At 43.6% G+C, this 24,355-nt stretch overlaps 1 protein-coding gene across 1 annotated transcript in view; it reads right to left on the bottom strand.

The window, feature by feature from the left end:
• Positions 1 to 2,906: 2,906 nt before the first annotated feature.
• The window catches only part of GRXCR1 (glutaredoxin and cysteine rich domain containing 1), a 45,287-nt gene continuing 23,838 nt past the window's right edge, over positions 2,907 to 24,355 (bottom strand). Inside the window, exons 2-5 of the mRNA XM_060279138.1 lie at positions 22,136 to 22,148; positions 16,589 to 16,818; positions 5,614 to 5,679; positions 2,907 to 3,152 (exon numbers count right to left, since the gene is read on the bottom strand). Coding sequence (XP_060135121.1) covers positions 2,973 to 3,152; positions 5,614 to 5,679; positions 16,589 to 16,818; positions 22,136 to 22,148 — 489 coding nt within the window. The 3' untranslated portion in view covers positions 2,907 to 2,972. The remainder of the gene's footprint in view (positions 3,153 to 5,613; positions 5,680 to 16,588; positions 16,819 to 22,135; positions 22,149 to 24,355) is intronic.

Here is a 24,355-nt window from a genome sequence, read left to right as displayed (position 1 = left end):
GTCCTTCTGTTCCAAGATATTAATTTAGTGTGCTGTTGGGCATGACAGGATCTCGGCTATTATAGATCTTTTCAAATGACAAAGCCGCCAGACACATCACATTTGATGGAAATCAATTTCTCGCGGTATTATTTCTCATCAGAAAAGAAAAGGGTTGTGTATCCCCTGAAGCAATATAAAAGTAACCTCCTTTCCTCTCTTAAAAATAAATAAATACGTAAAACCAAACTGTTCTGTACATCAAGAGCCTCATTTAAGAATATTGAATTAAATGGAAGAAAATGCCTGCAACTATAAAACTGTACCAGAAAATGGAATGCATTATATGTCCCCTCACCTTATGTAACACTTAATAAAATATTGCAAGAGCTTTCAAGCAAACAAACAAAGCAGGAAAATATCCTCAGTAGCTGCTGTAATTGCAGCTGTATTCATTCTACTTGAGACTAGGCCTTTATGGACTACAGTGGGACCTCCTTATGGGTAAATAAATATAGGATTTATATTGTAAATCTCTATAGTCATATGTGCTTGCTCTCAACAAGAAAGGGGTTAGCAATCCTGTCCCAAACTTCAGAGAACTGCAATTTGGAAGGATAACATAGCAAATATCTGTAGTCTTTGTGCCATCAGTTTGCTACTGGCAAAATCCTATGCTTAGCGAGCATGGCCAGTACCCCTCCGTGAGCCTTGTAAATTGCAGTGTTGGTCCTGGAAGTACAGTGGTACCTCTACTTACGAATGTTTCTACTTACGAATGGAGCTCCGTCCGCCATCTTGGATGCGGTTTAGATAGGATTTTTTCTACTTACGAATTTTTAGATAGGGTTGCTTCTACTTACGATTTTTTTCTCCCAATACATTCCTATGGGATTCGACTTACAAATTTTTTCGACTTACAAATGTGTGTTCGGAACGCATTAAATTTGTAAGTAGAGGTACCACTGTATAGGCAGGAACTAATGGGAGAATTAGGCTTCGTCCCAGAAACAGCAAAGGTCTCAGGGACCTGGAGTGACTCCGGAGCTGGAGGGCAGGAGCCAGCCAAGACGAAAATGGGCAAGAAGGAAGGAATTGGGGAACCAATGACATATCATGGGAATTGACAAATACAGGCATGGAAGAGCTGGAAGCTGTACAGAAGAATTTATAGGTAACCAGGGTCATTTAGAGGTGGTGAATGAAGCTATTGCGAAGTTGGGTCCAAAAATGCCACATGGTCAGCAAAAGAGGCAGTATTGTAATAGTCAGCATATATAACAACAACAACAACAACAACAACAACAACAACAACAACAACAACAGCCAGCATAGATGCAAGAGAGTCAAGTCTAATGTACCATAGAGTTTATCATCCACAATGGAGCAGAGTGACTCACTTCCATTAGGTCTACTCAGCAGTTGAGTAACAGAGATGTTGAATGAAAGGAGGCCCTCCCGCTTCCAAAGGCAGCTATGGTTTATATTTTCTCCAACACACACACCAGCCATGACCGTGTCTGGTAGATGTTTTGTACTTATACAAACTTTCCTTAAGCCTGCTGATATATTCCTGTGCATGGATGGTGCCACCATTTAAATCAAAACCAGTGAAGGCAGCAAAAATAGTGAATGATACGGTACCCCAAATTCCTTGGACCAAATGAGAGAGGAGAGCTGATGGAAGGCCAGTCAATTCTGCATAGGTGGTTGGCTACACATTAACCTTTAGTTGTCGACACAGCTCAATGGCCCACAACAGGAAGCCTTAAACACTGAGGGCCACAATACCTCAAGGACCACCTCTCTCCATTTGAACCTATCCGGACGCTGAGATCATCTTCCGAGGCCCTTCTTCACGCGCAATCTGAATGAGAGGTCTGGAGGGTAGCAACACAAGAACAGGCCTTTGTTGTAGTGGCTCCCCGTTTGTGGGATCCAAAGGGCGATTCGGCTGGTGCCTTCATTATATACCTTTAGTCACCAGGCAAAAACTTTCCCCTTTGACCAGGCCTTTGGCTGGCTGACATCCAATGCCCTTTTCAAACATGTTAGAGAGAGAAGGGATTATTGGGTTGTTCTTGTTTTTTATTTTTATTATGTATTTTGTGTTTTTATATTGTGATATTATGCAGTGAACCGCCCTGAGACCTGTGGGTATAGGGCAGTATACAAATTTCATTAATAAAAATTAAAAAGTAGATGTATCAGAACCCCCAGGGATTAGTCATACATCAAAAGGTGTGCTGGTCTCAGACATTCACCCCAATTCTTCTGAATGTGAAACGATAAAATGTAGCCCAAAACAGCTTGAGAGCTTGGCAGCAAATCTATAGTTCACTGAACTCTCTTAGAATAGTCTTGATAGAAATGTCATAGCAATGCGCTCAGCTATTATTTAATCAACACAAGCTGGTAGTTTTCTTGTTTGTAGATGTACTATACAGTTGGAAGCTGAACAGAATCTGTTCCGGAAGTCCGTTCGACTTCCAAAGCGTTCAACTTCCAAAGAGCAGCTTCTGATTGGCCGCAGGAAGCTCCTGGAGCAAATCAGAAGCGCCCCACCCCTGGGACGCGCACGGCGTGCCAGCCCCGCCCCCGCCTGCTCTGCACCCCCAGTGCTGGAGCATGAAGCTCCGCCACTGCGTGGAAGCCCCGTCGGACGTTTGGCTTCCAAAAGAACATTCGAAAACCGGAACAGTCACTTCCGGTTTTGATCGTTCGGGAGCCAAAACGTTTGAGAACTAGGCTGTTCAAAAACCAAGGTACGACTATACCAGCTTTTTATATGTTGAGTTTCAGGTAACTGTGAGATCTCGCCACATGAAGGACTCCAGCAACTATTTGTTTTGTTTTATTTTTATTTTTTTACAAATGAACGTTTATTGACTGGATTAGACAAACATGGTGGTTTTCCTTAATATAAAATAGTATAACAAACTGCTGCATTGACATAATAAAATGAGGTTGGTTTTTGTATCAAGGCGCCATCCTTAGCTGAGGCAACTCTTGCAGCGTTGCAACCCATTCTCATTGCAAGCGGTGCACTTGAGGGCTTTGAATGAGTCCGTAAAACAGTTCCGAAACACTGACATCTTGCTCCCATGGCACGCTGAGCACGGAATAAAACCAAAGCCCCCACATGAGAGGCATTCATGAGGGTGTTGAACTCTCTGAGGTGGGGGGGGGGAGAGAGAGACAGAAAGAAAGATGGCATCCATTATTTGCATTATATCCTGAGGTCCAAACCGGACAGGGAATTAACTGTGAGAATGAAAGTAACTTACACATTTCTTCTTATGTAAATATGGCTCTCAGGGCCCATAGCTCCAACAAAAACCTTTCTGAAGCTGCTATTTGTATTTCAATAGAACCCTCCATTCCCACCAGTGGAAGCTTCCCTTGAATTAGGAATGGAAGTTTCAGGGAGGTATTTTTTTGGTTGAGATGTGTTATAAGAAAAACTGTTCCCTTTCCGTTATGGGGTATTCCGGAGCCGGTATAGAGTCCTTAAGTGGGTTCCCTATCAGTAGGAAAAAAATAACAAGAGGCCAACCAGAGTATATTGAGAAGCAAAGTGGCTAGTAAGCCTGATCTTTATTCAAAGAACTGTTGCAACAGGGTTCCTCACTCACCACACGCAGGTGGGAGGAGAACCCTGAACAATGGTGCGCAAGGCCTTATATAGACTTTTGAAATTGCCAACCCTGTAGCCCAAGACCACCACCCCCTAAAACATCATACATACATCACAGAAGGAGAACCTCTGCCTGCCAAGATACCTGAGAATGGTCACTGACTTACCTTCCAAGTTCCAGACTGCAGAATCCGGGACCGGCAGCCATTTGACACCGGAAGTTGCATCGATGTAACTTCCGGTGTCGCTTTGCCCTTCTATGGGCACCAAAAATGGCCGCCGCCGTCTTCGAAAGTCGCTTGTACGCATGCCAGGAAGTGCGCCGACGCAACTTCCGGTGTCGCTCCGCCCATCTATGGGCACCAAAAATGGCCGTCGCCAACACCGGAAGTCACGTCTATGCACTTCCGGACATGCGTAGATGCGACTTTTGAAGCTGGCGGCGGCCATTTTTGGTGCCCATAGAAGGGCAAATCGGAAAGGAAAAAAATGGCCACTGGCAGGAAAAAAATAACGGAGAAAAACGGGAGACGAAGTGATACGGGGGACCACCGGGAAAAGGTAAGTAAAAAAGGGGTTTTCCCGGGGAAAACGGGAGACTTGGCAGCTATGGTCACTGATTGTATTGCCTGGGCAGCCTGGCCATTCTTTTATGATGGTTAATACTTTAGTTCCTGAATCCAGATCACAGGCATACACAAACACACCCTTAAGACAGGATTTGCAAGCAAAAAGACAATGGGAAGACTTTCCCCATTTGCCTCCCTTACTGCAGAGGAATATCTGAGGTCACTGGGAGAGTCAAAATGGCTTCAGGGTTGCTCTCCCATACTATTTCAGACACACAGTTCATATATTTAGATATGTGTGCATTTATGAATATTTAATCTAGATTTTAGACCTTGAGATTCTTATAACGGATGGTTGCAGATAAACCCCTCCACTCTCCGTGGTGCTGAGGCTTCTTGGGCTCCCCTATGGCTGTGATTTAAATAAGAAACAAAACATAAGGAGAGCCCTGTTGGACCCATGGTGGCCAGCCAAAAGCCTATGGTAAAGAAGCCCACAAGGAGGACAGGAGGACTCTCCACACTTGTGATTCCAAGCAACTGGTTTTCAGCGGCATGCTGCCTCCTACAATGAGACAGAATGTAACCATTGTGGGTAGTAGCTTATCCTTCATGAACTTGTCTAATCCTCTTTTAAACTCGTCCAAGTGACACTGTGATAATCTTGGTTGCCCTTTCCTGACCCTTCTCCAGTTCTATGGTGCCATTTTGGAGCTGAGGTAACCAAAACTGTACATGGTATTCGAGGAGTGGTCACACTATAGATTAGCATAATGGTGTTATAATACTGACAGTTTTATTTTTTGATTTTTTTAAAATAATACTGATTTAACTATTAATTATCCCTTAGCATGGAATCCAACTTTTTCACAGTTGCCACACACTGGGTCAACATCTTCACTAAGCTACCAATTTGACCCAAAGGTCAGTCATTCCTGGTCTGTCACCACCAGTTCAGACCCAATGGGAACAAAGATGCACAATTTTATGCCTTTGCCACATGACAGAGAAGAGGATGAAAAGAATATATGGGGCGGCCATTTTGTTTGGGGTGATATGTAGTTCTAGCCTGAGCTGCCCTGTTCTCTATGTGAGGCACTTTTGAGTTTGAGAAATAGAGGCTGGGAGAGGTTGAACGGCATAGGCATGGGCATGAATTATATATACTCAGGGCAGAACCACATATTACCTTCCTATGACCATGTTCCTAATTCCACCCCCCCCCCCCCCCCGAATTAATACAAGTGTAGGGCCAACAGATACCATACTTGTAGTGAATAATGAGCAAAAGGCTGGAGACATTCATGTTGGTGTTCCCTTACAAATAAAATATAATTCATTGGTGAGCTTACCACAGAACACTATGTATGTAACTAATGTATGAGAACGGTATTTTAATTTGTCACCTTTTATAACCTCATCAATTACCTCAATTTTGGTTAAGAGATCTTGCAGTTCCCCTGATTCATTCATGGACAAAATTTTCTCAGCACCCTGTAAGGAAACAGACAAATTTTGTTAATGTAATGGCTGAGATATAAAGCTCTGTTGGAGTTTTTGTCTCGACAATTTTGCTGAAAGTCAGACAACAGATCCTTTTTTTCCCCCAAAAAGAAAATTATTAACAATATCATCATACTTTTTCAGCTGGCCTGTGTGTGCTTTGGCTGCTGAGCATAGGATCATTACATGTTGTATCTCATATATATTGTACTACATGATCACTGCAATTCCCCCCCTTCTTTTGCAATGCATGCTTTCTTATAAATAAAAAGGAGGCACCTTGTTAATATGTCAAGGAGGCAATTTCTTAAATATACAGTGCATCAGAGAATACACCTAAACGAGCATGAGAAAAACAGTACTTCTACTGTTCAAGCATTTCCAGCTTGAATTCATATGGAGCATGTTGAGGCTACGATGCCAGGGGAAGAAAGATGATGAAAAATACCATTATGACACGAAAATCAAGATCCAGCCGTGAATAATAAAAATAATTTAGGTTGAGTACATAGGACCATGGGGAATTTCTGAGCTCTGAAGCAAGGCAGTAATGAAGAGGTTCTTCATTTTTCTTCTTGAAAGTACAAAAGGTTACTGTAAAGAAAATTAAACTGCCAAAGAAGATATAAAACTTTCCTTTGGCTCTTTCTGCTAATCAGAGAGGACCTGTTGAGGAACGGAGCAACACTACCAAGGGCATTTGTATTTAATGTGTGCATTATTCAGGGGGCGGGAAGGGAACGATTATACTTGCACATACTGGTTGCTAGGTGCAAGGAGGAGTGTGCCCATATCTTGTGCCCTCAGATAAGGGAACAATTTGTTTGTTTGTTTGTTTGTTAGATTTCTATACCGCCTTTCATCCGAAGATCACCGGGCAGTTTACGATATAAAAACAAACAAAAATCCCAAAATGACAAATAATAACAACTCCCGCACCCTAGTTTAAAAGGCCATAGCCAAAGGCCTGGGAGAAGAGGAACTTTTTTGCCTTGCAGCTAAAGATATGCAATGAAAGTGCCAGGCGAGCCTCCCTGGAGAGAGCATTCTACAACTGGGGAAGCCACCACACAAAAGGCCTGTTCTTGTGTTGCCACCCTCTGGACCTCTCGTGGAAGGGGCACACGAAGAAGGGCCTCAGGTGATGATCTCAGGGTCCAGGTTGGTTCATATGGGGAGAGGTGCTCCTTGAGGTACTGCTGCCCTGAGCCGTTTAAGGCTTTATAGGTCAAAACCAGCACTTTTAATTGGGCATGCTAGGGCACGATTGGCATTATATGCTCAAACAATCTTGCCTTGGTGAGAGCAACCTGGCCACTGAATTCCGCATCAGCTGAAGTTTGTTCATAGGCAGTCCCACCTATAATGTGTTGCAGTAATTTGGCCTAGAAGGTACCAGAGCATAGATGACAGAAGTTAGTCTATCTATGTCCAGACAGGGGTGCAGCCAAAGTTGATGTGAGGCACTCTGCACCACCGAGGCCACCTGAGCCTCAAGCAACAGCAAAGGATCCAGGAGGACCCCCAAGCTACGTACCTACCCCTTCAGAGGTAATGTAATCCCATCAAGAGCCAACAACCTCCCACCAAAAGTGCCTCAGTCTTATCTGGACTGAGCTTCAGTTTGTTTACCAGAGTGCTCCTTATCAAAGAGCCTCCAAAAGTAACTGGGGTCCCATTTGAAGCCTCCTTAGGTATTGCTATAAATGTTAAAGAGAAAGAAATGTGATGCCCCCAAATTACAGAAACCCAAAATATCCCTGTTGGAACAGAAACAAACCAAAGTTGGATAAACCCAAGTGTCTAGCCCTAGTCTGGACAGTCCCTAACTTACCAGAGTCTTAGCAGGACTCCATTCTAGGATCTAGGAGTCTTGGTAGACCACAAACTTGACATAAGTCAACAGTGTAATGCAGCAGCTTAAAGAGCCAATGCAATTCTGGGCTGCATCAATAAGGAGTATAGCATCTAGATCAAGGGAAGTAATAGTACCACTGTATTCTGCTCTGGTCAGACCTCACCTGGAGTACTGTGTCCAGTTCTGGGTACCACAGCTACATTAGTCAAAAAACAGTGTTTTGAATGTGTTATAAACATGCAACACCAGATGGCGATGGAGAGTAAAAAAATTATACGCAATTTTCCACATCGTTGTTGTTGTTGTTTTTCTTATAACAATTTAATTTTTGACTTATTTATAGTGGTTTTTTCCTGTGTGTAGATCTACCCTAGGACTGTAGTTCAGTTCTTTTACACTGAGCTAGGGTACTATATGTGAAATCAAGAGGCACAGAGGGGTTCAGATCAAGTTCCATGGCTTCAGGTTTCTAACTGCTATAGTCCAGAGAAACTGTCATTCTTCTGCTGCCACCATTTTGAAGATGTAAAGATCCTACAGAGACTAGGCCCACACACACACGAGAATGAGGCTGGGAACTTTTCTCTGAAAACAGTCTAATCCCTGGTAAAAGAGAAGAGAAGAGAAGAGAAGAGAAGAGAAGAGAAGAGAAGAGAAGAGAGAAAAGACAAGAAAAGACCCTGCTCTCCTTAACATCAGTTCTGTCTGCTCCCATGAGAGGCATCACCCCAATGCTTGAGAATTACTGCTCCACATGTGCGTTTTGAACAAAGATGATGCATTTAGAAGTGGAGCAAATAACAGCAGCAGTGTTGATCATGCCTTTTCTATGTAGCTACATGAAGCCATGTGATTTAATACATTTTAAACAATTTAAAGTGTTTCCTTACCACAACAAAAGAAAAGTACATTTATCCAGAAGAAACAAAAAAAATACAATACTCCAAGCATTTCAGTGACGAAATTTCTCTGGTCCTCAAATGCCACCTGCTGCTTCCTTTCTGTCGTGTTCTTGGGAGACATTTAATATACAGTGGAACCTCGGTTTATGAACACCTCCGTTTACGAATTTTCGGTTTACGAACCCCGCGGACCCCACGGATTAATTCACTTTCCATTACTTTCAATGGGAAAGTTCGCTTCAGTTTATGAATGCTTCAGTTTATGAACAGACTTCCGGAACCAATTACACCAATGCTTCGGGTTAAGTACGCTTCAGGTTGAGTACTCCGCGGACCTGTCTGGAACTGATTAATCCACTTTCCATTACTTTCAATGGGAAAGTTCGCTTCAGTTTATGAACGCTTCAGTTTATGAACAGACTTCCAGAACCAATTGTGTTCATAAACCGAGGTACCACTGTACGATAGATACCTCCTATACCAGAGATGGCGATCCTCTGACCCCTGGGCTCCTAATTTGGTTCATGAGACCCTTTACCTCAAACCATTCCCACTACGCAGTCAGCTGGTCAGTGGTGGCTACAAAGTCTGCTTCCTTTGCCTGCATTGTTTGATTTCAAATTACATGGATAAAGGGGAATGTTTCATCTGGTGTCATTGTGACATCAAGTGATTGACGTCAGGTGACTGTGTGGTTTCAAAGACACCTACTGGCTGGATCCAGTTTCCCACTCTTTTCCTATACAGTCATACCTTGGATCCCGAATGCTTTGGCACTCGGACATTTAGGCTCCCAAACGCTGCAAACCCAAACGCTGCAAACCCTTCCTGCAGCCAATCAGAAGCCGCGCTTTTGTTTCCGAACGTTTTGGAAGTCGAACGGACTTCCGGAACAGATTCCTTTTGACTTCCAAGGTACGTCTGTAATTTTATCAGCAGTTCTTATAAAGCTGGGGCCTTTATGATGATGACTAGATTTACCACCGCTGCTTTATGCAAGCAGTGTGGTCAGCTGGTCATGCCTATTTGGCAACATGCTTACTTTTTTATAATAATAATAATAATTTTTATTGAATTTTCAAATGATAACAACAAATTTTCCACAAATCATAATTGAACAATTTATATATCCATATTTCTCCCTTCTCCCCCTCTTTGGCTTCCCCCATATTTCCATATTGATTTATTAAACAAATTCTATACCCGGCTGATTTTATCTCTTATATAGTTGTGAAAGCTTAGTCAAAACCTGCCAATGGGTCCAAGTCTTTATACTGCCTTTTAATATAGGTTATAAATGGTTCCCACTCCTTTTTTCAAATCAATGTTGTCTCTCTCATGTATCCTCTCTGTCAGCTTAGCCAGTTCCGCGTAGTCCATAACCTTGGCTTGCCATTCTTCCTTTGTTGGCGCTTTCTCTGGCAACTTGCTTACGGTACTTTGTTTAGTGCTTTGATTGACGATCTCTGTGATGTCAGGGGAAAGGAGAGCTAGCTGGTTTGTTGGGATGACCCAGGTTCTGCTGTGTTTGCATAGAACTGCTTCATCATAAGGATGGCTACAGGAGCTGGTTGGTATTTCTAAATGGCCTTAAAATAAAATATCTACTTGCATAGGCAAGCAGGTTGTAAGTTTATAATCACTCGGCCATTGTCAGGGCTCCCTCACCCCTTTCTCAATACCTTTCAAAACCTGGAAATGAGAAGGGCCCAATCTCCTTTTTATGTAACCTTCTAGTCGAAATAGTTTCATTATGTATGCTTCATCGTTATCCCAGCAGAGGGCATGATTCGTTTTCAGATATAAGCAGCCCTTGGCCAATATAAACGTTACAGACACACTAAAGTGCACTTAACAATATGGACAGAGGCAAGCTAATGCCACGAGATTATTTATCCTTTCTTGGATGTGGACTCAATAAGGCTGTCCACCACATTTGAAAAACATAGTTGATGAATCTTCTGCCTTTCAACTTACTAATTAATTGATAAAATGTATTGATGGCAAACCCTTAAAACAGCTGTCTTTGGGGGATACAGCAGGAAGTATTAGACAACGTACAATTTAATTAAACAGAAACCACTACTCTTTTTCCCCCTTTGCCATTCAACTGACTTGCAACCTCAGTACACCTCACTTGTGGGGTGCCTCAGGGTTCTGTCCTCTCCCCCATGCTTTTTAACATCTACATGCAGTCGCTGAGAGAGATCATCGGGGTTTGGGCTGGGTGTTCATCAGTATGCAGAATGATGATACCCAGCTCTACCTCTCTTTTAAATCAGAACCAGTGAAGGCAGTGAAGGTCCTATGTGAGTGCCTGGAGGCAGTTGAAGGATGGATGGCGGCTAACAGATTGAGGTTGAATCCTGACAAGACAGAAGTACTGTTCCTGGGTGGACAGGTGTGGAGGATTCTCTGGTTCTGAATGGGGTAACTTTGCCCCTGAAGGACCAAGTGCGCAGCCTGGGAGTCATTTTGGACTCACAGCAGGTCAATTCTGTGTCCAGGGCAGCTGTCTATCAGCTCCATCTGGTATGCAGGCTGAGACCCTACCTGCCTGCAGACTGTCTTGCCAGAGTGCTGCATGCTCTAGTTATCTCCTGCTTGGACTACTGCAATGCGCTCTACGTGGGGCTACCTTTGAAGGTGATCTGGAAACTACAACTAATCCAGAATGCGGCAGCTAGACTGGTGACTGGGAGTGGCCGCCGAGACCACATAACACTGGTCTTGAAAGATCTACATTGGCTCCCAGTATGTTTCCAAGCACAATTCAAAGTGTTGGTGCTGACCTTTAAAGCCCTAAATGGCCTCGGTCCAGTATACCTGAAGGAGCATCTCCAACCCCATCGTTCTGCCCGGACACTGAGGTCCAGCACCGAGGGCCTTCTGGCAGTTCCCTCGTTGTGAGAAGCCAAGTTGCAGAGAACCAGGCAGAGGGCCTTCTCAGTAGTGGCGCCCACCCTGTGGAACGCCCTCCCATCAGATGTCAAAGAGAAAAACAACTACCAGATTTTTAGAAGACATATGAAGGCAGCCCTGTTTAGGGAGGCTTTTAATGTTTAATAGATTATTTTATTTTATTTTTCTGTTGGAAACCGCCCAGAGTGGCTGGGGAAACCCAGCCAGATGGGCGGGGTATAAATAATAAATTATTATTATTATTATTATTATTATTATTATTATTATTATTATTACATGCTTCTCTGCAGAGGTTGCTGGAATACAGCTCCCATCATCCCCGACCACTAGCTATTCTGACAGGGGCTGATGGAGGTTGGAGGCCAACAACATCTGGAAAACCACATGTTCCTTATCCCTAGACTGGACCCATTTAGGACCCAGAGCTCCACTTCTTCCTTACCCCTGGAAACATCCTGAATGACACTACCCACTCACACTTTTGGCAGGTGCAGCAGAGACATCACACACTACCTGCTCTGTGAGACTGTGGTCTCTAAACTGTGGTCCTACTGAGCCTCTTGGGCTTGCTGATCGGAAGGTCGGCGGTTTGAATTCCCGCGACAGGGTGAGCTCCCATTGCTCTGTCCCAGCTCCTGCCAACCTAGCAGTTCAAAAGCACGCCAGTGCAAGTAGATAAATAGGTATTGCTGTGGTGGGAAGGTAAACGACGTTTCTGTGTGCTCTGGTTTCCGTCATGGTGTCCTGTTGCACCAGAAGCGGTTTAGTCATGCTGGCCACAACAAGACCCGGAAAGCTGTCTGTGGACAAACACCGGCTCCCTCGGCCTGAAAGCGAGATGAACACCGCGACCCCATAGTTGCCTTTGACTGCATGTAACTGCCCAGGGGTCCTTTACCTTTACCCTACATTTATTTGTCCTTAAGATTCTTTCAAGTGCCCCATTTGATTTTTGAAAAGGTCTTCACAACAGGAATTTCATATTTGTGTGTAACTACAGGGTTGGATAATTTTGTTTTGCTTCAAATCAGTTCCACACAATTTTGCCAAGTCAGGATATTGTGGTTTCTCACAAGTGAAAGCTATTTTCCTTTCTGTTAAAGGGCATGAAGTGGGTTAACAGGACAGATTTATTGACCAGCTGCTGGTAAAAATGTAAGGAAACACAGGGTGATTTTTTTTTTCATTTTCATCTTTTATAATAATTTCTCTATAAACATATGGGTCATATTTCTACAATATACTCAAGGAGCCTTATGTAACAAAAAGGAGACTGCAAAACAAAACAAACCTGATAAAGGATAAAACTGAAGAACACATTTTTTTTTAAAAAAATCCATATATTATCACACTCCTTATGGCTTTGAGAATAAAATAGGCTTGCTAAATTTATTCCAATAATATTCTACCAGGCAACGAAAATACTTCAGAAAGACTAGATTATATGTTCTGCTATCGACCCCAATGTGCTTCTGTAAATAAATAGATGGCATTCATTTCATGACAATCTGATAAGATCAGCTGCAATACATTGAGTTGTTTCCCCAGCAGTCCAAAAGAACTAAAATTATATCATGCTCAGCACACAGGCTTTCAAACAGAGGGGGGAAAACTCTTCCATGAACTACCTTAAGGCTCATAAAAGAATTAATTGGCTTTTAAAAAGTATTGCCCAAAGTGTGTGTGTGTGTGTGTGTGTGTGTGTGTGTGTGTGTGTGTTTATTGGAGTATTATGGGCTGCCTTTCAGAACATATACTCTCAGAAGGCTATTTACAATACACAATGCAATTGTAAAAACAGATAAGATAAAAAACACTATTTAAAGCGCAACACGTTGATGGCAAATGAAGGCACATCATTATAGTTAAAATGTAATGTGAGCAGCAGCAGCAGCATAAAACCATCAAGAAATAAAACAACCTGAATTCAAATCACCAATCTATCTCCTTGGATAATGGGTTCCATAGTGGTGGCGCATGCTCCCACATAAAAGTCCCCCTTGTGCCTGACAACCGGAGGCACCAAGTTCCCCAAAGACTGAGGGGGCCCAGCGCACATCACACACCTGTGACATCACACATGTGATGCAAGCATGATGTCATCATTTGGAAGAAGCCAAGTGCTCTGGAGGAGCCAGCCACTAAAGCTGCCCTGCACTCTACTCCATACTCAGCCTCCTCTGTCCCCTCAACATTCAGGGAGCCTGGCCCCCTTCCAACAAAAACTGAGGAGGCCGAAACCACCTCAGCACCCTAGAGTTGGCACACCTGCTGCCAACCTATTGGATCTTAACAGTGGGCATACAGAAGGGCTCAGTTCATGGGCAGCCTTATGCAGGTGAAGGGAGTCCTATAGGCAACTGCCAGTTGAGGAGAAATTAATCTTAGTCACAACTCCACTCTCCTTCTGATTGGGAGGGGGGAAGTTGTATATACAATTTGAGTTCGAAAATAAGACAGTTATTCAAAAGTAAGTGGAAGAGTTGGAAAGAAGAAGCCAGAAACCTGAAGAGAAGAAGAAAGGCAAGAGAAGAAAAGGGCTGAAACACTGAAAAGCCTTAGAGAACCCAGCTGGGCACTATAACAGAAAGGAGTCAGAATGAGACCACAAAGCGGCTTGAAAGACAAATTGAAAGAGACAAATCAATGCACCTTTGCTTGGTGTATTGGTAAACTTGGATGCATTTATCTTTCTCTTTTTAGCTCTTAGGAGTTTGCTCAAACAGTAAGATTAGTTCTTTTTCCTAAAATGGCACAACTCAAAAACTGTGTAAGTTGCTGCCTTAATAAGCCCTTAAGGAGGCTGACAAACATAATGGCAGTTTAAGTAGGCAGCTTTTCTTCCAAACTGAAGTGGCGGCCTAAAAAGCAAACTGTCTCATCACTAAAAAAAAAAACCTGCATCAAAAAGGTAATGCACCCAAGTTCCTTGGCTCGGCCTAGAAAGTGCAGAAAATTCTGACAGCACTCAGACAGGTCAGGCGCTGTCAAAATGATGGGCGCAGGAGGGAGGAGTTTGACAGTGAGTAAGAGCATGGAACCAAGGAGAATGCCATTTGCGGAGCCCAGACCTCGCAGCGCACATTCGGTAGCAGAGGTAGGGTCTCGCTGCAGACTGGTCAGTTGCAACTTTCGGTGGCCACTGCGCCGACTCCCATTCAGAAGCAACTCACTGACATTTCAAGCATTAGTGATGGTGGCAAGCTGTGCTCCTTAGGAAACATGGCCAGGACTTGCAAAACGAGGCCGGAGGACCGATTTGACAAAAATTGCAGGAAAAATAAAGACTTAAGGCAAGCGGTTTGCTTAGCAGAAAATTGGTCAGAGGCCTTGTTATTTGCCCTGTACCTAAATGCCGGCATAGGCTGAGCAGGTGAAAATCTAGAAGGTTAATAGGCTGTTTAGTGGTGGAAACAAGAGAGAAATTAAGGTATCCACTTGGTGGCAGTGGTGAAGTTTAGAGGAAGGAGGAGTTGGTTTGGCTAGCGTACGCCCCTTCCCTCTCATGGTACCGACTACAGCCTTTGACATCACATACTTACATGGCATTTTGTTGGCCTTGATGCGTGATAGAATTTTGACATTCTCAGCTAGTACCCTTAAAAAAAAACCCTCCTGTACTGAACCTAGACTCTAAAGTCAAGGTAGGTAGCATTTATAATTTTTATTTTTAAAAATCACCAGATGATATTGACTTTAGGGATCTGATCCATAATGTAGATCAGGCTTCTCCAACCTGGTGCCTTCCAGATCATTTGGACTACAATTCCCATCAGTCTCGGCCAGACTGCCGTGGCCTCCTGCACTAACTGCAGCTCCTGAACCAGACCCAGAATCAGCCCCGCGTAAAATGAAATCATTTATTTGTTAATTGCACTTATATCTTGCTATTCCTCCTTAAAAAAAAACCAAACACATAAAGTGACCCTATTAAAACATTCAAAAGTCTCTTAAAACTACAGTATTCCAGTGCTTATGCAGACTGGCATGAAGTTCTCTTGTTGAAAAAGGAAAGTCTTCAGTTGCCAAATGATTCCTGCATTGCAGGTGGTCAGAACTCGGGGTCCCTTCCAACTTGGCAATTCTATGATTCTGTGATTCAAACGTACAATAGAGGTGGCTTGTATCTGATGTGAAAGGATGGGTGTCACAGCACACAAAACGCTTGATTCCTATATTGTATAGAACAGACCCCCTTGAAGAGATGGCACATGCTGGAGCCTCTCTTCTGACGAGGGCAGGGATTGACTGGGTCTATAAGGGAGGAGTTGACCTTTGAGGTATCCAGGTCCCAAGATGTATTGCAGAGTTCGGTGATATATCCATATATAATGCAAAACTGCTTTGAAGTCTAGATATCGGTTTCATAATTTTTGACCTGGCAATATATCACAAATCATTTGGGGGTGGGGGGTGGGGGTGCTGTGCCAAAATCACAGTATGGGAAAAACTATGAAGCCAGCCAGTGCCTCTACGTAGCTCCATCCTTATTTCAGACATCGTAATATATCAGTATATATCACAATGTTGAAAACCAAATATCACCCCGCCCTAATGTATAGGGCTTTTTGCAACAGAACCAGCGCCTTGAACTGAGCTCGGCAGCTAATTGATGGCCAGAAATTATGAAAACATCTAGGGAACTACGGTTCATCTTTTCTGAACAAGAATGATTGAAATTAGCATGATGCATAGCAACGGTTTATTGAAGACTTCACAATAAGTAATTGCTCTAATGGACACCAGTTCTGTATGGTTGGGCCGCTGAAGAAGAGCCATTGGGTTTTATTATGCAAAACACTTCTGAAATAGAAATATTTCATTCTTATCTTGTCTACACATTATTCTAGACATGTTTTGTTAAGTCTCTCTGCTTGAATTCGTTATGACTGCTATATATGTTTGATGGATTTCTGTATTTTAGAATTTCTGTTTTGTTGGAAGCCGCCCAGAGTGGCTGGGGGAACCCGGCCAGATGGGCGGGGTATAAATAATAAATTATTATTATTATTATTATTATTATTATTATTATTATTATTATTATTATATCGAATCGCGTTCTTTGTATTCCTTTCCTTTTGATACTGCATTTTAGAGAAACTCAATCCATTGTGAAGATTTGCATCTTGTTTTTATTCACGCATTCCTAATTATCTCTCATGCTTATTGAGTAAAATGTGCATCATAGGGAGCTGGTATTCAAGCATATGGTACTTACCCCGAGATACTGGCCTTCAATAAACACAACTGGTAGTGATGGGATTTCACCAACTTTCCTGCACCTCTCGTCCAGTTCTTTCCCATAGTCACCATTCAGTGCAATGTTTTTCTCTTCAAATTTCACTCGATGGTTTTGGAATATCTTTCGAACCAGCTCACACCGCTCAAAAGTTGTTCTAACCACCCGAAGGCTGGTCGTGTAAATTACTATGCGCCCATATTCCAGAACTGATGATACCTGTAGAAGAAAAATGAAACATTTTTTCCCCTTTGCATGCTCCTTCATGGTGCATTTTTGCCTCAGCCAAACATCACATGACTGTAGTAACTCAACCCTAAACACGGGCATTATTTCGCTCTTACCTTTCCTATCTCTAAGGAGCAGTAGGAGAGCTGAAAATAATGCCAATATATTTCACATCTGCCAACCAATGAGCCTCTTTGATTTCAGACAGTACATGGGTAGATTGGTCCAAAAAGCCAGGGACACAAATTTTCGCTGCCCTCTAGCAGCTATTGTGGCTCATTTACCAGAAGTAATGTATTTAGCATTAAGTTTGGACGTGTGTACTTGATTCTGACCAAACTCTGATGTATGTTTGGCTCTAGGATGCTTTTATCTCTTTCTTTGGTGATCTATCAGCCCAGATCCGACCCACACGTCCAAAAGGTAACAGGGACTAGTGCACAATGCCTTCCTCCCTACCGCTGCCTCCCCTCTTCTTCTCCCCATATCCCTGGCCATTTTTAAACGTTTTGCTGGACACTGTGCAGCGAATTGCGATAACAAAGGACCACTTCTCACCACGGCGATTGCCATGGCCAGTTGACACCAGTGGCCTCTGCGGCTGCTTCTGACAGCCGCTTACCACGTGCTGCTGTGGTGACTCAAATGTCACCCGCTGTGGCCAGCAGCTACAGACACAGCATGGGAAAGGAAAGTTGATCTCCATTGGTGCAAATTTTGCCCAACAGATGGGCCAGACTTGCATATGCATCAGCCCTCACTCAATTTGTGACTTAAATGCACAGTCTACCCCATACCCGCCAACAAATGTATGATAAAATAACTATTATTATTATTATTATTATTATCATCATCATCATCATCATCATCATCATCCCACCCACCTGACTAGGTTTCCCCAGCCACACTGGGCAGCTCCCAACATATATAAAAACATAATAAAACATTAAACATTTAAAAACTTCCCTATGCAGGTCTGCCTTCGGATGTCCTCTAAAGGTTGTATAGTTACTTATTTCCTTGGCTCGGGGGGGGGGGGGTCGCATCACTATACCCACCAACATTTCTTCGATGAAAATAGGGACATCCTAAGGAACATTCCGCGTTTCTGTGTGCTGCTCTGGTTCACCAGAAGCTGCTTTGTCATGCTGGCCACATGACCTGGAAGCTGTATGCCGGCTCCTTCGGCCAATAACGTGAGATGAGCGTCGCAACCCCAGAGTCGGTCACGACTGGACCTAATGGTCAGGGGTCCCTTTACCCTTTACCTAAGGAACATTCCAGGATCAAAGCAGGGACTGGGATGGATTCTGTAAATCCTGGACTGTCTCTGGAAAATAGGGAGACTAAAATGCTCTGCTACCCCTACCAACCAAATAGTTGGCAATGAACGTGATTTGGAAGCCACCTGCTCCAGCGTTGCCGCCTTGCTTCCAAACAGTCGGTGACCCCTGCCAGGCTACGACTTAGCTGCTCACTGCTTGGGACCACATCTCCTGTCAATTTGGAGAGTGTGTACGTGTGACCTTTACCCGCACGAATTGCATTCCTGGTTTTTGCAGTGAGGCTTCCACTTTTGCAAGCAAGCCCTGCTCTGCCACCAATGCTTTTTGTTTAGCGTTTTACTTCTTGAAATAAATACTATCAGTCACACAGAAAAGTGGAAATGGCCACAAGCAAGGATGCCAGGGCGCTTGCTAAAATGATGGCTTTCGGAGGAGCAGCCACTTGCAAAACAAGTGACCCTTAGCTTCTGTTATGTGAGATAAAGTATGATGTTTAGGCGTGTGTGTGTGTGTGTGTGTGTTCACCATAAAAAGTGCTACTGGGATATATATTTTTCTGACGCATTTCTGCTAAGCTTTAAACGTCTTCACACAATTTATAGAGGCTGTTTAAGTCACTCAAAATCTCAACATAGTGCAAACAATTCCTTTGCTTTCAGTGCAGACTGAATTGCTCATACAATATCACTAAAGGCAAAATGGCAGCCTGCCTATTTTTGACTTTAAGTCTTGTGAAAGTGACCAAACTCCCAACTTCTTTTGTAGCTAGAAAGCAGGCAAAACACCTCCCAGCCACACAGGAAGCCCCTGAAACGGATGGCTCCCCTTCTCACAGTACTACAAATCCATTATATTAAAGAAAGTGGGCACATAATCTCATTATTTCACCTCCCAGACACTGAAAAGTCACAACATATCCATTTTTGTTTTGTTGTTTCTCTACCTGCAACACAATTCCATTTTTACCTGTTATGCCCACTTCCCATAATAATAATAATTATCAAATTCTCGTCTCAACCCTTCTGCACTCATCCAGCTCTTCTGCACTCCCATGCATATGAGGTAAACATCTATTGGTAATTATGCTTGAGGAGGTTAATTATGCTGGTGATTTTGCCCAAACTTGCCTGATGCTCTATTAGCAGATAGAAATGCTTGCACACAAATTACAAAGGAGTGCTTTGGGTTTGTGACTTTGTAGAGGAATATTACTCCAATATGATGAGCTCACTCATCCCTCTAACCTGCCACCCATGAGACCATTATCCAATGTGTGTGTGTACTAGGGTGGTGACTTTTTCATATTTTTTTCCTCAAAAATTATTTCCCCTAGCACAAATGGATGAACTTTTGCCTATTAATGACTAAAATGAGGTATATTCCATTGAAATATTTAAAAAGGTTACGCACAAACTGTTTTTAATTTTTTTGTATGCCGTTTTACCATTTCATAAAATTGTATTAACAATTCTATATATATATTTCGTATCAAATTTGGACACAACACCACATTCCACACTGGGGAGTGTTCTTAGCAACATAGGGTATACAAATGTCACACCTGCGCAAGGTAAAAGCCCCTTTTGGGGACCTCAAAACTCAGCCAGCAGACCCTGCCGGACATGCTGGGAAAAGAACCTACAGGAGAGGTAGCAAGACATCGTCCTCTAGCGGCATCTATACTGTTACTGCAGCTAAAAAAAGCTTCTTTGTGTGTTTGATGACTCTATATAATGTTGTATATATGTGACTCTAAAGCTTGGGTTCAATTTTATATCTGCTTACAGTGACTTCAAAAACGGTCAAAAAACTGACAAATAAAATTTTTTAAATCATTTTGTGCGTGAGGTTTTTTTATCCAATCTCTTTGAAAGTAAGATTTTACCTAATCTTTAATGAAAGCTCATCAAATTATGATACAGGGAAATGAGGTTGTAAAAAAGTCCTCACCCAAGTGTGTACATAAGGAAACATGGGAAGATGAAAAGGGACATCAGCAGCCACTGTGGGAAGCGACAATGTGTGAGTCACTTGAAACAGGCAGCTCCACCTGTAGGACAGAGATGCATTTCTTTCCCCCACAATAACAGCTTCCCAGGGGAAAGAGACACTGCCCGCTCTTTGCTATGTTGCAGCAGCAGCAGCAGCACTGCAGATGGCCAGAGGGTGGCGCTGCTGCTACAAACTGCAGAGGTCAGGTGATTCTAGGAGCCAGTAGTGTTCCTGTCCAAATCAAATGTTGCTTGCCCCCTCCCTAAGTGGCACCACTGTGGTGTTAATCCTGTTTCTGTCCATACATAGAAGTAGGAATTTATTTCACAGCAGAATCCAGCTCTCTATATACAAATACCCTACACCCAAAGCTCTGGTTGCTGGCATTCGGGTTCTTTTTCTCGCCCCCCCCCCCTCGGTGCGGTGCCCCCTCTGCTCTTGTTCCTGGTACTTTATGGTACATCAATGTGGCAGCCGCTATATGTAGCTTCAAACGCCCTTTGAACAGAAGCTGCTGATCCCGGTGGGAGCAAATTAATTGTAATATTGTGTAATTATCTACCATATAACCAATGTCTTCTTGGCTGAGCAATTCAAATCCAATTAGAGAGACAAAGATGCTTGGTTGTGCTTAATCAGTGGGTGCACTAGAAGCTAACATCGCTATATGCATACAAGGCTTTAAAAAATAGCTTTGTTTACAGCAGTGTTATTCTTATCCATGAGTCACTTTGTCTGTTGTTATCAGTAGAATGGTGGTCTCTCTGGGGGGGGGGGGGAGGTGACATCTGAGCCCCAAGGTACTTGCATTAACGGCTGGGAGAATTATATGTCCTAGCCAGGAGAGAGTATACTGCAGAGGTAAGGAGGCTTGATAGTAGACCAAAAGTGACCCCCTGCCAATTTGGGGGAGATTCTGGGAATAGCAGAGGAATGCAACTGTGCATGGCCCCAAGGGGATGCGTGTTGAAGTAAGGGGAGCAAAATCGCAGCTAAGAAGCTCAAATATATATATTTGACTGACACTCTTCTTTGGAAACTAAACCAATGTCCAGACTTTAACATTCAAAAGCTTTGCTTGCAGAAACTTATAGATGAATTAAAACATGACATCGGCAGTCACAAGCTTATCCAAGCATTGGTTAACTGTGTCTCCTTCTCACTTCCAAGCAACTGTGTTTTTCTCTCTTTGCTGAGTTTAGCACTCAGCCTTCTGTATCTTAATTAGCTCTGCAGCTCCTCTGAGAGATTTCCACTTTTACCTCCTCCTGCAGCTTTGCTCTCTTTCTTTCAAGCACAGAGGGAGCACTCCAACACTCATTCAACTTAGCAGTGTTCACAGTGGATTCTAAAACAGTCACCTTGCATCACGTAAGGTGAAGGAATCTCTCCTTCACTCGATACCTCCCATGTGACCAACGTTAGCCAATCACATGAGAACTACTAGAGAACTCTCTATAATTCAATTACCAACCAATCAAATTTAAACACATAGTAATGCATACGATCATGTTTTCAGTGAATTAAATTACTATACTTAACAAAGTGGGACAGGACTGTGAAAACAGTGACCTCAGGTATGAGGACCCCATTCTTGGAAGCATATGGGACAGTGATAGGACATTAGTGGGTTTCCCTGCCACCAATCCAGAATGCTCCATCCTCACTCCCTTTATACTGCAACCCATCGTTTGTCATGCTGACTGGGGTTAATAGGATTATAGCCCCATAACATCCAGAGGGCTAGAGGTTGGCCAAGGTTTCTATCACTAGCTGGGTCTAAGACCCAGGGATAGCTCAATCAGTAGCGCATAATCTCAGGGTCATGGGTTTGAGTCCCACATTGGGCAGAAGATTCCTGCACTGCAGAGGGTTGGACTAGATGACCTTCGGGGCCCCTTCCAACTCTACACTTCTACGATCCCATGTGGAAGACTGTTCTTCAACATGAGTTACAAGAGGGAATTACTGCAAATGGATCAGTTTGCTTATATTTTGGGAGTGCTGTGCTAGCCAAAACAGGTGGCTACTTGCTTTCAAGATAAGGTGCAGAAATGGCTCAAAGTTTGGTCCAGTCACTCAGGCGGTGGGGTGTGGGTGTGTGCTTCTGACTGCCTATTCTCTCCTGTCACAAAAGCAGCAGTTCCCTTATGCAACACCTCCCTCTGTGAGTCTCGGTGCCCTTTACAAAGAGTAATAAATCTCAACCATCACCAGCTCTCCGCTTTATGGCTCTGCAAGGAAGGATGCCCAGCTGCCTTGCCCTCTGCTTTCTTGTTTTTTCCATCTTCCACATAAAATTAATCTCAAATGCCATACAGCACAGGGAACTATTTTGTTGACTGCTTCCTCTTCCCCGCACAGATATTGTGTTAGATACTGAAGCATTTCACATCCCTAAGTGTGATCCACTAGAGAATTCCATGTGATAATGAACACTACTGGCAACTAGCAGCAATCTGGGTCACAAGCAGGGAACAGTACCTATTAAAATACTGTGCCAATTACTATATGAGGCAATGGGGCCTCGTTGATGGGCCAATGTAGGCGCTCACCCGATTCATCTGGTAAAGGTTTTGCATGTGTAGACCTTTTAACCACCCCTCGAAATGAATTCAGACAAGACTCAAATTTTTGGTTTGGTTTTTGGCTGAATTTAGGCCACAACTTTATTGATTACAATCAAGTGAGTGGTGGCATAGGCTCTGGTTCGACTAGCTCCCTGCACCCTTGCAGGTAGCACCAACCATAGGTCAGCCTCAGGAGAACACCTGGGACAGTGGCAAGCAGGGGGGTCTGCTAAGCCTCCACCCAGATGTCCCCTGGACTCAGGCTCCAGGCACAACCCCTCACAGGAAAGACCAACCATGAATCCATAGGTTCCTTTAGATTCCCCATTGCATAGGGATGGCCAGAGCGCTCTGCCAACACTACCACCTGAACCAGAGCCTCTCCGCAACCTTACAAGTTGTGACAATTTGCTACGCGGCAGGCGAAACTCAAATGGCACCAGCCAATCAGCCAAGTGGGGAAAATTTCTGCCGTGCCCATGTCCCAACGACAGGTGACACACGACGTCATAGCGAGGTCAAGCGCAAGCCCTAAAACAGGGAGAGGTGGGCAGGTGTTCCGATGCACAGAGCCCCAAAGAGGAAGCTCAGGGACATGTGCATGGGCTTAAATAGAGGTCCCTCGGTTGATTTGACTGGCATCGCATTGGCCCAATTGCACCCAGGATGATCGAGGGACCTCCAATAGGGTGTTGCGGTGCGACCTGGCAACCAGACCCACCCACAACACAGGGTCTGGTTGCCAGGTCGCACCGCAACACGTGCCCTCTTGTTAGGGAGGACCTGATTTCCTACAAAGCAGAGATGTGCACGGTGGTTGTGCCTGTCTGTGTGATTATGTTGGATTATACGCCCACAAAACATGCTCCCGGTGTTTCAGAATTAAGCAAGAAGATTCAGCTGAACCCCTTTGACATGCTACAATATTTGGTACAAGGAATATTTTTTCATGGGAGAGCGTTCAAATATGCCACTCCCCTCCCTACCAAAAGAAGTGGCACAATCCAGGAAAACGTTGAGCAAGTGAGTCTCCTGACTGGGTAAACTGGCCTTTGGATTCCAGCCTGACCAAACTGGGCTCAGCTTCCAGCTCGTTCTTGGATTCAATGGGCAGTTTTGAGCGAATCTTTCTCTGAATTTCAGTCCCCCATCATTGGAATAATAGGGCTCTAATTATTCCAGAATCAATGTAAGGCGGCGGGAAATGTTGTCAGCCTGAAGCTTTAACGAATATAAATATAATTAAGTCATTAAGCCCACACAAATTTTACCTTCCCGTGCCTGACAAGCCTGTTTGCCCATCCTCAGTTCTCCAGACTGAAGAAAATGCTTCAAGGGCTGTTGTGAAAGCAAGAGATACCACACAATTCCGTGTAGGCGAAATCATGGCGACTGCCTATAGATTGCCATGTGTGAAGCTGGTCTATTGCGCACCAGGAAGCTCACTGAGCCTCAGCTTTCCAGTCTCATTCACTAAATGGCAGGCTTCATTATTATGTGGCTTCCAGCATATATAAAAACATAATAAACATTTTTTAAAAAACAAACTTCCCTATACAGGGCTTCCTTCAGATGGCTCGGGAAGTCAGATAAACTCCGCACACCCCGAACATTTATCTGATGAAAATAGGGATGTCCTAAGGAAAAGCAGGACATTCCGGGATCAAATC

The sequence above is a fragment of the Zootoca vivipara genome, chromosome 9 (genome assembly GCF_963506605.1).
Source record: "Zootoca vivipara chromosome 9, rZooViv1.1, whole genome shotgun sequence".
Classification (NCBI taxonomy): domain Eukaryota; kingdom Metazoa; phylum Chordata; class Lepidosauria; order Squamata; family Lacertidae; genus Zootoca; species Zootoca vivipara.
The sequence above is the reverse complement of the archived record's forward strand: the minus strand, read 5'-3'. Positions and strand labels throughout refer to the sequence as shown.